Below are 15,245 nucleotides of genomic sequence, written 5' to 3' on the forward strand. Positions count from 1 at the left end.
CAGATAGAACAGTAAATGCAGATCCAAGGACCTCTACAGCCAAAGGAATTTACTGCACATTAGGTAGAGTCTCCAGAAATGAAAAATAGCTAATGTTTACTGAGCCCTTACTACGTGGCAGGCACTCTGCTAAGTATTTTATGTGTATTAGCTTATTTTCATAATAGTCCTATAAAGCAGGCAGCATCACTAGCCTTATTCTATTGAAGTGAATACCAAAAGCTTAGCACTTGCTAGTGAGTGACTGAGCCCACATTAACCCGAGGCAGTGGGACTCCAGTGCCTGCACTCTTAGACATCGTGCTGCAAGAAGTAATAGCCCACAGAGGCTGTCTCACACACATAGATGTGGGAGCATTTTTTGTTCAGGGTTTTGTTTTGTTTTTTCGGCCCACAGTATTTTTAAAATCAGAATTAGTTACTGTGGTGGGCAGAATAGTACAGTACCCCGCATCTCACAGATGTCTACATCCTAATCCGTCCTGGAATCTGTAAATACGTTACTTTACAAGGTAAAGGGACTTTGCAGATGGGGAGATTATCCTGGATTTCCTGGAGGAACCCAGTGTAATCACAAGGGTCCTCAGAAGTAGAAGGGGAACAAAGGGAGATGTGACTACTGAGGAAATGAGAGTGAAGTGACGAAGATTCAGCTCACCATTACTGCCTGAGTAAACTGGAAGAGGCAAGTGAACAGACTGTTCCATAGATTCTCCAGAAGAAATGCAGCCCTGCCAATACCTTGATCTTCCCCTAATAGACTCATTTTGGACTTCTGACTCCCAGAACTGTAAGATAACAAATCTGTGTTGTTTTAGGCCACCAGGTTTGTGGTAATTTGTTATTGGAACAATAGAAAACAAATAGAGCTGTTAATATATAAAAGTTGTAAGTTTTCACATAAAAATCTTGAAAAATAAATCCTGCATATCAATGATGAGTCAATATCAAAGCAGCTGTCCCTTTAAAGAAAGGATGTATCTCCCATTTCGTTGAAATCCTCATCCCTCCCTTTTGACTGCACCTGGCCTCCTTGCTCTTTTACATGACCTATCTAGTCCCTCTTCCAACTCGGGTTTTGGAACCCTGCGCTGAGCTACACTGTCTCCCAAACAGTAATCAGATTTCAGCAGTTAAAACATCGGCAAGTATATCTACCCTCCTTAAAATGATTCACTGTCAATTAGAACAATCTTTTTGTTTGTATAATGTGACCTCGGGCTAGTTACTTACTTCTTACAAATGGTGGGGAAACTTGTAGTACACACCTGCTCTGACTGTTTTGAGGACAAAATGAGATACTGAATGAAAAGTGTATTCCCCAGTTCTGGTAAACTCTTGTAATTAACGTACCCCTCCTGCCGTTGAACATTTGGGTTATTTTTAATCTTTGGGAAGTAAAGTCCGTGAATGCATTGCTTTTACTTCTGTCCAGTTGTTGCCCGAGGTCAGGTTTCTAGGAAAACGAATAATGGATCCGTGGGACCATTACACCTGTACGCTGGAATCCCTGTAAAATTTTGTAACTCTCCCACCTCACTTGGCGCAGGCTCCCCGCAGACGCGCCCTCCATCACCGGCAGGGGGCGCCTCGGCCGCCCAGGCCCCGCCGGATGCTAATAAGCCGGGAAGCCCCGCCCTCTGCCGGAAGTGGCGGGGGCGGGGCCTGCTACCCCGGCCGACTGCCGTGCGGGAGCCATGGCGGCCTCTGAGGCGGCGGCGGCGGGGCCCGCGGCTCTGGCCTTGGGCACCCCGGCCGTCTCGGCGGGCGCCAGGGGAGCCGCCGCCGCCTCGGGCCCGCGGGAGCCCCCTGGGCGGTTGAGGGGCTGCCGGCCGCGACTCGCAGCTGCGAGGCAGCAGCCGGCGGGTCCGGCGCCGCCGGCCCGGGAGCTCATCCAGCCATCGGTGAGCGAGCTGTCCCGGGCGGTGCGAACCAACATCCTGTGCACGGTGCGCGGCTGCGGCAAGATCCTGCCCAACAGCCCGGCGCTCAACATGCACCTGGTCAAGAGCCACCGCCTGCAGGTGAGCCCGCCGCGGGACGGCGCCTCCCGGGGCCTGGCGCGACCGAGCGCCTGAGGGCGGCGCTGGGGGCCGGGGGCTCGGGTCCGGCTCCCAGTGAGGCGCAGGCCGCGGGCGGGGATGCGCCGTGTGTCTGGCCAGCGTCGCAGGGGCTTCCGAGGCCCTGAAACGTGAGGGAGTCCGGAAAGGGAGACTGGGAGGGCGCAGGGAGGCGCGGCGATAGAAAACACTGTGTCATGTCCCCGGGCTGTCAGGCTCGGACCCGCAGGACGGGCGGCCTCTTACTGGGCGGCTCGGGCGTTTCACAGGTTTGTCTCGCCGGTTCTCATAGCACCTTCTTCTGTTGAGGAGAAACCGGTGACGCAGCCCGAGTCGTGCTGGGGTTTACACCCGGTCTCAGATTCTAAAGTCGGCGTTCTCTCCACCACTCCCGCAATACCTCCTTCAGGCGTTTAGGTCCTGCCCAATTGGTAAGGCTTAGAGCTCCGTCATTCCAAGTTTCAGTGTTGGTGAAATCAGCTTTGCTCAGTAATGAGAACTAAGCGAAATTTCTCCTGTGAATCGTCTTTAAGAGATGACACTGTATGTAATGACATGGCAATAGTCTGAACATCCCTTCCACCTTGTGTAGAATGGGACAGTGATTTTCAACCTTTAGTGCACCTCTGTGGAAAGCTTATAAAAAATTCAGATGTCCAGTCCCGCCCTGGACCTAGTAAATCCTAGTGTCTCAGTCATTACAATAGGAATTTTCCCTCCACCACTTATTCGAGTCTCTCTGTTCCAACAGTGACGTTATTCCAAAGCGTGTCACTGAAAGTTTTGTGAATAGGTAGCTTTTGATGGTCTGAATTGATTCAGGAGTAAGTTTAAATTACCTGGCGTATTGCACGTTCTGTCCGCCCTTCAGGTAAATCCACCTCGGAAATGTTTTTAGAATCAGGTTTCTGATAAGAATTTAACAGCAGAAGTTCGAAGTCTCTAGCAGAGCAGATGTGTTGCCCATGAAGGACAGTCCCCTTCTGGTGCCAACTTAATCAAGAGGCAACAACATTCTTATATGAAGTTTAGGGAGGCCAGTCCAGAAATCACCTTCCTTAGAGGTAAGCTGAAGGAGACCCTGCCCGTGAGGCTGCACTTCTCAGTAGTTTTGGGTTTCTTCCCTGGCACAAATTTTAATTAAATTCTTCTTTTCCTTATCCATATTTTAACTTAGTGGATGAACTATATATTTGTAAGAATTCTACAGCCTGACCCCTTGGTGCTCTTTAGTTCATATATATGTAACAGCCATCACCCTCCTTCAGTATCATCTCCTCTCTGGTAGACAGCTAAGGTAACATTACATCTCTAAGCACCAGGGGAGCTGCCTGTCTGACCAGGACCCTCTTTGTGTTGGCCTGCACACCACCCTAAGAAGCACTTTTTAACGGTTTATGTCATTCTTTTCTCTGGAATTGCTGTCACAAGCTTTGTATCTCTCAAGACCTTGTGAAGCATCTATAAGGCATAGAGATACCAGTTACATGTCAGGACCAGTTTGGTAATATACAATAGGTTTATTTCTAATTATGTTTTTAAAATATGTGAAGTTCAGGAATTCTAAAGATACCAACCCTGAGCATATAATAGGTCTAAGAAGGAGGAACATGAGGCAAATACAGATTTTGACAGTCACATCTTTACTTAGACTTTATTAGGCCAGAGTTATCAGTATCCTCCCTTGCTTAGAACCTCTGTGAAGCCATTCTTTGAGTTCTAGTCATTTTTCAAATTTCTCTTATCTGAAGACAGCATAGTGCTCTCAGGATCTCTTTCTGAGCTGAAAACACTGAAGAGAAAAAAAAAAAAAAGGACTCTCCTGAGTTTCCTTCCTTGGTCACTGAGGAGACCTTTTTTAGCAGGAATTAAAGAAGCCTTACTCTGAACCATCATTGTTTTCCTCTTGTCAAACAAGCCCACTTTCCTGCCTTGTTCTACCTCTAACCATGGTGCCTAGCAGTCCCTGAGCATCTGCTGTCTTGGTGGAAGCGGTTTTTTTCTTTAACAAAGGTGGCCTGTGTGACAAAACAGCCCTCTCTGTATGGTGTCACCCCAGTGTGGTGAATCTATACACTCAGTCGGGACCCCAAGTAGCAGGCTCTTGAGTTCAAACATTACTCTTGACATGTGGTGTCTCAAAGTATGGGAAGGAAGAGGGGAAAGAAAGAGGCCTAAGGACAAGAGCTGACTGGGAGGTCCCTGTGGTTTTGAAAGTGTTCTGTGTTTAGACAGAGACCACAAGCAGTCCAGTCAGTGTGTGCCTACTTTCTACCCTCAAGCTAGGCTGAGTATATCTACTTGGCAGATTTGCATAATAGTCGATGGAGATTTTCCCTTTGCGCTCCCTGTTATAGCTACTTACATAATTGTAGCTTCTTTCGTAGTTTTTTTTTTCTTCTAGATTATGATCTTTTATTCCCTTCCCCATTAGTTGCTGTAAGGTTCTTGTTTTATTCTTTCTTCAGAATATACCCTGCCCCCAATCAAATATTTCCTTCTTAATGAGTAATAAATCCTTCTGCAGAATGATGAATAAAAGTGGAGATTGAATTGTGAGAAGTAAGGTACATGCTGCCTTTTGGTTTTACGTGGTTTCTTAAGATACATGTCTCTATTCCATATTCTATAAAGAAATCTGGAAATATCCTAGTCCCAGCCTTGCCTACAGGAGGGATCCATGGAGAAATGAAAGCTGGTGATTCAGGGAAAAGAAGAGTAAGAATAAATGGACATTTCTTCGTTGCTAGAGATGTTTTATTCCTCGTGTTTAAAAACAGTAAAGGGGACAGAAGGACCCTTAAAGAAGCCAATCTGAAAAGGTGACATACTGTGTGTTTCCAACTATATGACATTCTGGAAAAGGCAAAACTTTAGAGACAGTAAAAAGATGAGTGGTTACCAGGGCTTTGAATGGGTGGAACACAGAGGCCTTTTTAGAGCAGTGAGTATACTCTATGTTATAACAATGGATACCTGTCATTATACGTTTGTGAAAACCTATAGAAAGTATGACAGCAGTAATGAACTCTAATAAGATCTATGGACTTTGGATGATAATGATGTGTCAGTATACTTTCATCAGTTCTAACAAATGTACCTCTCTGGTGAGGAATGTTAGTGGAACAGACTGTATGGCCCGAGGGGAAGGGATGGCAAGGTGGGGCATTCATTGTATGAGAACTCTTTGTGCTTTTGGTTCAGTTTTGCTGTGAATCTAATAAAACTTCTCTTTAAAAAAAAGTTTATTCATTTTTTGAAAAGTGAAGTTAGCAGGTATATGAGAACATGATAGGAAGTTTGAAAAGGGGTAGTAAAAGAATTGCTTAGCAAATTGAGGATATATTAGAAGTGAGCATGAATTTCTTGGTGAGCCTGTAGGCAGGGTTTTATAGAACAATAGAACATTTGACAGCCTAGAACACAGAAGGAGGCAGGGTAGAGAATTCAGGCTACAGCAGTCCATATTCCAGAACCTGTGGGTTTAACCTCGGCACCAGTGGTCCTTAAGCTAGGCTACACATTGGGATCATCAGGGGAGATTTTTAAACCAAATACCAAACCGAATTTTAAACCAAATACTAAACACACTCAAAACGAATTGCATGAATACCTGGGATTGGGACCAGGCATACATAGGTATTGTTTTTAGTGCTTCAAGTGACTTGTCACAGGTCACCAGGGTTGAGAGCCACTACCCTACACTGGACTGCCTTTCTAAAAGTGCTCTGCGTTTAGCAAGCAATTGCTCTCTTCTTTAAGCATGAAAACAGGTGTATAAAATAGTTTCTGTCCTTAAAAAATGTAGTTGGGGAGACAGGAACTCTAGAAGAAAATGATAGTATGCAAAGTGACTTCAGACAAGGAATAGATCTTTAGATCCCGGTGGTGAGCAGAACAAGGGAGTGCTGTTTATTGAGAATGTGACCTGGACTAGGCTCCTTGCTAATCCGGTACAAGATAATCCTGAGAGTTAACTAGTCTCTCTGGTTTAGAAATGAGTAAACTGGCTCAGAGAGGAAATACCCTGTCCAAGGTCATACCCCTAATCAGTGGTGGAAATACCCCCTAAGCAGTGCTGTGTGCTCTTCCCACCACTGAGTTCTGCCTGAAAGAGGTGGTCATACAAGAATGGCTGCAGGAGGTGAAACTGGAAGTGGGAAGAATGTTAGGCTGAGCAGGGTGGTGTATGAAAAGGGAACAGAAAAAGAGATGGTTATAATGGTGGATTAGAAGCATAATGAGGAGTTGGGGTTTTATGTAGCTTTTTAAAAAAATAGTATTAGGTATGATATATACAAATAATTTTTTGGAGTGTCAAATTTGTTATATTAGAAGAGGAAGGAAAATTATTTAGGAGACCATTTAAATAATCCAAATGAATATGAATATCTAGACACTGTAGTGCAGTAGGATTATAAAAGGGTGGACCAGTGTGGAAGACATGGAGAAGTAACTGACTAAATTTGACATCACTGAGAGATAAATTATGTTGCTTAAAAATAAAACAAGAACAGCTTCTTTTCCCCTCTAAAGGAGTGGACACAGACTCAACAAGATCAACCTGTTTCTCTTAAGATACATCATGAAAGCAAAGGGAAGGAGTCTTAGCCATGTGGTTATTAATTTCTTCTCTAGATAACACACTGACGATAGAGAAGGAGGTGGGCATGTTCCAAATGAATCCTTTCTCATCAGAACGCTTAAGGACTAAAACATCTAGATGCTGCTGCAGCAGCTGAGGCCTGAGCACATATCCCATTGTTTCCAGTGACCTATAAAGAGGTCCTTCATCACCAGCTGCACACACACACCTCCCTCCAGGGCCAGCAGGGGGTGGCCAGATAAGAATTATGCTGGAGGTCATAGGTGTCTCACACCTGAGATACGTGGGCTCCCCCAGGTTAACAAGAGCTCTTCAAGATAAATTAACTCACCAGTTATTTGAAACGGACTTTTACCCAAGTCAATCACATACTGAATAACAAAGGATTATTAGGATAAGTTAATAAATATAAAGTGCTTAGAATAGTGCCTGACACAGTAGTAAAAGCTGTATTAGTACTGGCCATTATAGTGATTATTAAAGTTCAAACAGAGCATGGTGCCTGTATTCAAGCATAGTATATAAAGTTTTGTCAGCTGGCTTTAGCTACTTTAGGAGGGCAGTGTGGTGATCAGAGAAAGTCACAGTGCTCTGTATCAGGAAGGCCTAGGTCATAGTGTCAGGGCCTCATACTAATTCACTGGGGGTGGAATGGGATAGAGGGGAAGAGAAGACTTAAGGATGATACCAAGTCTTGAGCCTGAGAAACTAAGTAAACCATTTAGAAATAGGGAAGCTAGCTTTAAGAGCAGAGATTTTTAAGTTTAGGAGGAGTATTATAGGAATGGATGGAAATTTTTTAAATAACATCATTTTTTGTTTTATTTTGTTTTGAAAATTTCTAACAGATTTCTTGAGCTATAGTTTACACACCATAAAATTTACCCATTTTAAATGAATGATTCAGTTATTTTTTTAGTAGATTTACAGTTATGTAAGCATCACCACAATTTCAATTTTAGAACATTTTCATCACCCTAAAAAGATCCCTTGTGCCCATCTTGAGTCATTCCTTGTTATTACTCCCAGCTCATTCTGTTGGTTTTTTTAAAATAATTATTTAAAGTAATTTTTCTTTTGCAGGATGGCATAGTGAATCCAACAATAAGAAAAGATTTGAAAACTGTACCGAAATTCTACTGTTGTCCAATTGAAGGATGCCCTCGAGGCCCTGACAGACCATTTTCTCAATTTTCTCTCGTAAAACAGGTATTTTAGTTGTCTTAGGTATACTTCTCTGAGAATGAAATGCAGATGGCATAAATCTAATGTGCATTCTCATTACTTACCAGTCATAACTAGAGAATGGAGCAGAAAGATGCTCTAAGGATAGTTGCCCTGGTGCCCCAGATGGGGTAAAAATGGGTAGGGTGTAAGTGAAAGAGACATGGCTTGTTCTGGAAGAGAGGACTTCTAGAAGTGAATTTGGAGAGAAAGAAGAGCAAGACAGCAAAGTATGATAAAGTGTGTCCTCCCACATCTCTGTTATGAATCTACATGCTTTCAAGGTCAGGAACAAATGCACAAAGGCAATGTTCTCCCAAGGAAGTAAGGAACTGCAGAATTCAGGAAGGAAGAATTTCAGAAACCGCTATCTTAGGAGGGAGGGGCACAGCAAGTGGGGAAAGAGGTGCTTCTGGACTGAAAAGATGGGAGGCTGAAATACTTCCCTGCAGATTTGCTGGAGGGGATCCTGAGAAAAGCTTGCAAAGACTTTTCCTGCCTGCAGCACTTACTTACAAATGAAAAGCTAAATATTGGGTACCTGGAATGTTTCCAAAACAGTCTCCTCCACTTTTCACAAAGCCAAAGTGACAGGGAGAAGCAGTGCGTGATAAACTGCAGTTTGCCTGCTTTTACACTCTTGATGTGCACTGCCATATTTTATCATGTAAAATCATTGTTAATATGGGTGTGTTGATGTCTTTTGAAATGTTTTGAGCAGTTGCAGTTTTTCATTTCAGAAAGCCCTTTTGTGTTCTGCCTAGCACTTTATGAAAATGCATGCTGAAAAGAAGCATAAATGCAGCAAGTGCAGCAACTCCTACGGCACTGAATGGGACTTGAGAAGACATGCGGAAGACTGTGGCAAGACCTTCCAGTGCACATGCGGCTGTCCCTATGCCAGCAGAACTGCACTGCAGTCCCACGTCTACCGAACTGGCCATGAGATCCCTGCAGAACACAGGTAAATGGGGGAAACTGGTGGCCCAAACGCCAGTAGCTGTGGGAAGACTTTCAGATGAAACTTCCTGGAGAGCCTTAGTGTAAGGAGAAAGGAGGAACAGTGAAGAAAAGGTGTGACACGGAAGAAGGGAATTTTCTGAAATGGCAGTGGTACTAGCAGATGATCCACATCTATTTGACCCAATTGTTCTTCCTAATTCTTTCACCAGCTCCTTTTGAGGGTCTCTTATTATTCCCAAATGAAAATCTGAGTTTTCAATTCTTCAGAAACTTCCAGCATTTTCTGCCAGAGGGGTACTAGATTGTTGAAGAGTTTTCAATCATGTAACTGTGCTTCATTTGAAAGGTCAGATTTATATTTGGACTAATAGCTTCCCACTTTAGAAATAGTAATAGTTGTATTATGTAATCTGTTAGCTTTCTGACGCTTACAGATCTAAGTTGAGTTCTAGTATTTGGAGCTTTCTCTCCCAAAAAGGCATGCTTCCTCCTTCCCTGTTTGCATGTTTCTGAACTTCCGTTTACCATGTAATAGGTCAGGTTACAAGAGAAGGGATTTCTCTTCACTGGGTTGAATCTCACCTTTGCTGTTTACATGGGAAATAGACTTTGTAAGTGTAGATACAGCACTAAGGTTGATAAGGAAAGTTGCCATTTAAAGTTATTTTTCTCTTTTTACTCTGTCATTGTTTCCAGGGATCCACCTAGTAAGAAAAGGAAAATGGAAAACTGCCTGCACAACCAGAAGTTGTCCAGTAAGACTGTCGAATCACTGAGCAACCAACAAACCCCAAGACCAGATACTCAAGAACTGGAAACTTCAGAAATAAAGCTGGTGGCTTCTTTTGAAGACTCTTGCAACTCTACTGCCAGAAAGCAGACTCTGACAACACCTCCAAGGTACCCTCAGAAGTTGCTTTTACCAAAGCCCAAAGTGGCTTTGGTTAAACTCCCCGTCATGCAGTTTTCTCCTGTGCCTGTCTTTGTGCCTACAGCCGACTCCTCAGCCCAGCCCGTGGTGTTGGGTGTCGATCACCAAGGCTCTGCCCCGGGAGCTGTGCACTTACTCCCCTTGTCCATAGGAACCCTGATCCTCGGCCTAGATTCAGAGGCTTGCTCTCTCAAGGAGAGCCTCCCTCTTTCAAAACTTGTAAATCCTGTTGCTGTTGAGCCAGTTAGCACAGGTGTTCAAGTGAACTTGGGTAAAAGTCCGTCTCACCCTTTACAAGAACTAGGGAACACATGTCAGAAGAACAGCATTTCTTCAATCAATGTACAGACAGATCTGTCTTATGCCACACAACACTTTATTCCTTCTGCACAGTGGGCTAGCCCTGATTCCTCTGTATCGTCTTGTTCTCAAACTGATTTGACATTTGGTTCTCAAGTTTGCCTTCCCATTAGTGTTCATACTCAAACTTTTTTGCCCAGTTCTAAGGTAACCTCATCTATTGCTGCTCAGACTGATGCGTTTATAGATGCCTGTTTCCAGTCAGGTGGGATCTCCAGAGAAACTCAAACCAGTGGGATGCGAAGTCCAACAGATGATCGAGTGCAGATGGACCAAGCTGTAATGTGTGGAGATATTTTTGAGAGTGTCCATTCATCATACGGCGTTTCTGCAGACAGTATTATAAGCAGCAGCTTGGTAACAGAGACTGTGACTCATGGTTTGTTACCTCAGAACCACCCTAAGACTTTACATCAAGATATTGAGAAATCTACACCAGTTATAAACTTCAGTGCACAGAATAGTCTGCTTCCTTCACAGAACATGACAGATAATCAGACCCAAACTATAGATTTATTAAGTGATCTAGAAAATATCTTGTCGAGTAATCTGCCTGGTCAGACACTGGACAATCGTAGTCTTTTGTCTGACACAAATTCTGGACCTGACAGCCAGCTCCCGTCTGGCCCAACCCAGAATCCCGCAATTGATTTTGATATTGAAGAGTTCTTTTCAGCCTCAAATATCCAGACTCAAACTGAAGAGAGTGAGCTTAGCACCATGACCACTGAGCCAGTCCTGGAATCACTGGACATAGAGACCCAAACTGACTTCTTACTTGCAGACACCTCTGCCCAGTCCTATGGTTATAGGGGAAATTCTAACTTCTTAGGCCTTGAAATGTTTGACACACAGACACAGACGGACTTAAACTTCTTTTTAGACAGTAGCCCTCATCTGCCTCTGGGAAGTATTCTGAAACACTCCAGCTTTTCCATGAGTACCGATTCCTCTGACACAGAGACCCAAACCGAAGGAATCTCCACTGCTAAAAACATACCTGCTTTAGAAAGCAAAGTTCAGTTGAACAGTACAGAAACACAGACCATGAATTCTGGCTTTGAAACTTTGGGGAGCTTGTTCTTCACCAGCAATGAAACTCAAACAGCAATGGACGACTTTCTTCTAGCTGACTTGGCCTGGAACACGATGGAATCTCAGTTCAGCTCTGTTGAAACCCAGACGTGTGCAGAACTACACACAGTGTCCAACTTCTAAAAGTGGAGTCCACATTGTGGGGTGGCATTTACAGTTCCCTTCTGGATTTAGAAAGTGGAGAGTGGGGACAACAGTATTAACTCTATTGAATGTAGTTGATGATACAGTTACTTCGATTCTTTGAGGTTCTTTGCCTTTTGTACTTGTAAACATGAAATTTGTGTAAAAATTTGTGAGTGTATCATAAAGTGTAAGATGTTGATCTAAAAATGATTGTTTTTGTGTTGCCTACATTTGCCCTTTCAGTGTAGTCTTCCCTTCTTAAAAAAAAAAATGTATTTCACACCTTTAAAACCCATCTAGCCATTTAGCTGCAGCCAAGCTCACCAGGACTAGGGTACAAACTTTTCAAATCTTCAAAACATTTTAGTCAAAGTATGACTTAAATTGCACCTAAAATATTTTTGACAGTGCTTGTTAGAAATTCCTGTTTCCTGATAATATCTAAAGAGATCTGATGCTGCGCCATCAGATTGAAACACCAACGCTTCGATGGTTTGACTCATGTTGCCTGCAGCTTCATCTGCTTTGTCATCTTACTCTTCCCTGATTTGAAGACACAAAGGAACACTACAGTTGTCTTTAGCTTTTGAGACAGTTTTCATATAGTCAATGCCATCCTTTCTGTACATGAACTATTATTGATACCGACGTAACTACAGTACTTCCTCACAAGCCATGTTGCTGTAAAATTATTGCTTCAAGAAGTAGCAGCCAGCACTTAGTGTAAATAGTGATCCTTCTCGTCTAAATGACAGTAAGTCCCCCCAGCTATGGAAATGCTGGGCTGTAGAATCACTCCTGTTGGCTCACACTGGAGTGTGTCCTACGAGCATCCCTCCTCCTCCTCCCTACAGCCAGGGTGGTGCTCCAGAGCCTCTCCCCAGAGTACTCCCACTAGCTGAATTTTGTCACTCTAAGTGTTAAATAAGTGAGTAAATAAATAAATAACATTAAGGGAAAAGGACATCCCTTCCTAAACATCATTGCATAAGCTGAAAAGGGCAAGAGTGCAATCAACAGTTATCTTAAGTGAATCTTCTTTTCATCCACCTCTCATTTTTCCCTTAAATGAGGAAACACATTGGCCTAGCAAGGATAGTATTTGTGCCTTGAGGATAGCAGTTATAGAATAGATCCATCTAAGATACGGTATTCTGCATTTTGTTGCTTTATTTATTTTTTTAGAGAGGGTAATACCAGTCTTCAAAGAAAATGAGGTGAAGACGATTGCTTCAGTAATCAATAACATCTATGTTTTGAGATGGGTGTGTAGTCAAGTGTGCTTTTAGGGTTTTCTGTATTTAGGAGATCCGGAATTCTTGATTTTTGGCCAACTTTCAGGCAAGTAAAAATCTGGGCAGCCTGTACATTTTTCTAAGTTTACCCAAAAAACTGCTCTGTTCCTTCTTTGGCACATGCTTATGCTGCTGGAGGCTAAATCCTCAAAATAAAACCTAAGGAGGAGAATAATAATTCATTAAAATAAATCAGTGGTGTTGCTACTAATTCCAATCCCATAGAAGAATTGTTGATATGGATAAATAGCGTATCCTGGGCAGATGAACTCAACCTGGTAGATGAAAGTATGCTTTGGTCACAGTTGCCTACGAATATGGGTTTCAAAGCAAACATAAAGCCTTAACTTAGAATTTCATTATGTTTTAGAATCATCACTGCCTTAATGTTCAAACATTTAATTTAAGTTCTCCTAGCAAAGGAGAAATGCATGTTTGTTTATGGCTTTTTGTAAATATATATGCAGTGATCTATGGCTTTACAAATTGTGTGTGTGTGTGTGTGTGTGTGTGTGTTTCTGTGACAACGTTTGTTAACCCAGCCAGTAGAGTTATTTACAGAAAAATGGAGCATGTAATAGTTCTTCATGTGTAAGTAAGAACTGTTTCCCCTCAAAACCTGAGTTACCTGAATTGTTCTATTATTTGTAAAAGCTGAAACTCAGTGATTAAAGAGAAGTGAGAATTCTACCTTTTTTGTGAATTCTTCAACATACTCATAATGTGACTTACTTTGTTGCCTAACTTTTTACAAACTCATCTTCTGAAGGTCACATGAGGAAATGACTGCCTAGTTATTTTCATTATTATATTGCCTTTGTTCATGAAAATTTGCTAACAGTTTTGCTAATAGAAAATGAAAAAGACATTCCATTACGAAAGCTTCTATTTTGATGTAGTTTTTATTTTGATAAAAATTATCCACTCTAGGATTTAAGTTTTGGGAAAATTTTTTCAAAGGAGACTACTCTGATTTTTTTTTTAATCCAGGTGTCACCATTTTATAATAGAGTGTCTTTTATCTTTGTTAGTAATGTGCTTCTGGCTTAAGAGCAAAAATGAGTGGTCCTCTGCTCAGTCACTAATTGCAGGAAAGCTAAATCCATGTGTTTGAGTCCCTTGAAATAAGGGAAATAAAAGTAGAAAAATTTTGTAGACTTACCTGAAAGATGCTAAGTAAATTCTGAAGCTACTTTTGATTGGAAAAAAAGGTATCAGTGTAAGTCTAGTTGAGAAGTTGTTCTGTTAATAGTGGCAAAAAACAAGAAGATATTTTCATGTAATCCTTTATGGTCTCAATTTTAGAATGTTTATCTTAGTTTCAGTCCAAACCTAATCTCATACTGACTCAGAAGAGCACTTCCTAGCTGGTATATTTAAAACATTGCTTCTCAAACTTGTCCTCGGAATACTCTTAAATAAAGAGGAGGAGGAACATGTCACTTTGGAAGATCTAGGAACGAAGCCTTTGAAATGTCGAGTGTTGTGCAGTTTTATTTTCCTTATATCTCATGGTGTGTGTGTGTGTTCTCATCTGAAGTGTGTTAAAGTGCCACTGATTAGATTTGACACCAGGAGAGGACACGTCAGTCTTTTGGCTTAATGCTTCCTCCCAATATGTAAAATACTGTTAAATGACGTGAATTTTAATCTTCTTCATCTTCTTCAGCAAGATGTTGGCTAGTCTCATGTTCCTATGGTCAAGAAGACAGTTGACTAAATACCTTTTTTATGCAATGTTTAAATCCCAACGGTTCTCTCAGTTGTGTGAACTGTATTTATTAGCAGATACACTGATACACTAATTTACATACCGAGAGAGGCAAGCTAAAGAGCAAATGGAAAGGATTATCAGGTTGTTGGTGTCCTCAAATTAACAAATTTGGGCACTGTATTTTAAAAAGTGCATGTTTGAAAAGAGCAAAATGCCCAAAGTATGTGAATGAATAAGAGCATTTCCATAATACTTACACTGGAGGAGTGTCAACATTAACTCAGTTCTTCCAACAAACTTTTGAAAACAAATTAAATTTCATATATTGCCTTACTAATAAATAACAAAATAAATACATTTGTAACTTTGTTCTAAACCCATAAAATCAGAAATAGTGAAGGTTGTCATAGGAAAAACTTGCTAAGGCCCTTCCGTTAACTTTTCTTACTTTATCATCAAGCAAGTTAATATTACAGAACATAAAGGCTAAAAACAGCAACAACAAAATTAAAACAAATAATACTCTCTTTTAGTGAAATATTTCACTTTTATCAGTGAAATAGTCAAACATTTCAGAAAGTGAAAACAGTCTTAAAAAAAAAATAAAATCTCCATAGCAACTTTGTTATTCTCAAAAGTATATATGTTACCTCAATGTAAACAAAGACTTTTTCTCTTTTTGGCCTAAAGGAGTGAGCTTATTAGCAGGGTGTGTGTCAATAAGACCTCATTCCAAGCTTGGCATCTTCTTACCGCTTCTGCTTGCAGCTTTTTACTCTTTGCTTTCTGGTGATCCAGTGCTTTTTCCATGTCCTGGGTGAAATATTTGGTTTTATGATTGCATCTCAAACATGTTGCTGCTTAAGACTAA

At 41.7% G+C, this 15,245-nt stretch overlaps 1 protein-coding gene across 2 annotated transcripts; it reads left to right on the forward strand.

Annotated features, from left to right (window-relative positions):
- The first annotated feature begins 1,666 nt into the window (after positions 1-1,666).
- Positions 1,667-13,350, forward strand: ATMIN (ATM interactor). 2 transcript variants are annotated; one of them, XM_032486836.1, is made up of 5 exons: positions 1,667-2,024; positions 7,750-7,875; positions 8,655-8,854; positions 9,550-9,753; positions 10,285-13,350. In XM_032486836.1, exons 1-5 carry the CDS (start codon positions 1,698-1,700, stop codon positions 11,360-11,362), a joined length of 1,935 nt encoding a protein of 644 aa, XP_032342727.1. In that variant the 5' UTR covers positions 1,667-1,697; the 3' UTR covers positions 11,363-13,350. The 2 variants fall into 2 exon arrangements, with proteins under 2 accessions (XP_032342727.1, XP_032342726.1); XM_032486835.1 differs by having other exon boundaries at positions 9,550-13,350.
- The last annotated feature ends 1,895 nt before the right edge of the window (positions 13,351-15,245 follow it).

The sequence above is a fragment of the Camelus ferus genome, chromosome 9 (assembly GCF_009834535.1).
Source record: "Camelus ferus isolate YT-003-E chromosome 9, BCGSAC_Cfer_1.0, whole genome shotgun sequence".
Lineage (NCBI taxonomy): Eukaryota > Metazoa > Chordata > Mammalia > Artiodactyla > Camelidae > Camelus > Camelus ferus.

Coding starts and splice junctions, on each gene's coding strand:
- ATMIN (XM_032486835.1), top strand. CDS start 1,698: ATGGCGGCCTCTGAGGCGGCGGCGGCGGGGCCCGCGGCTCTGGCCTTG. Junction 2,025..7,749: donor TCAAGAGCCACCGCCTGCAG/GTGAGCCCGCCG, acceptor TTTCTTTTGCAG/GATGGCATAGTGAATCCAAC. Junction 8,855..9,549: donor GAGATCCCTGCAGAACACAG/GTAAATGGGGGA, acceptor CATTGTTTCCAG/GGATCCACCTAGTAAGAAAA.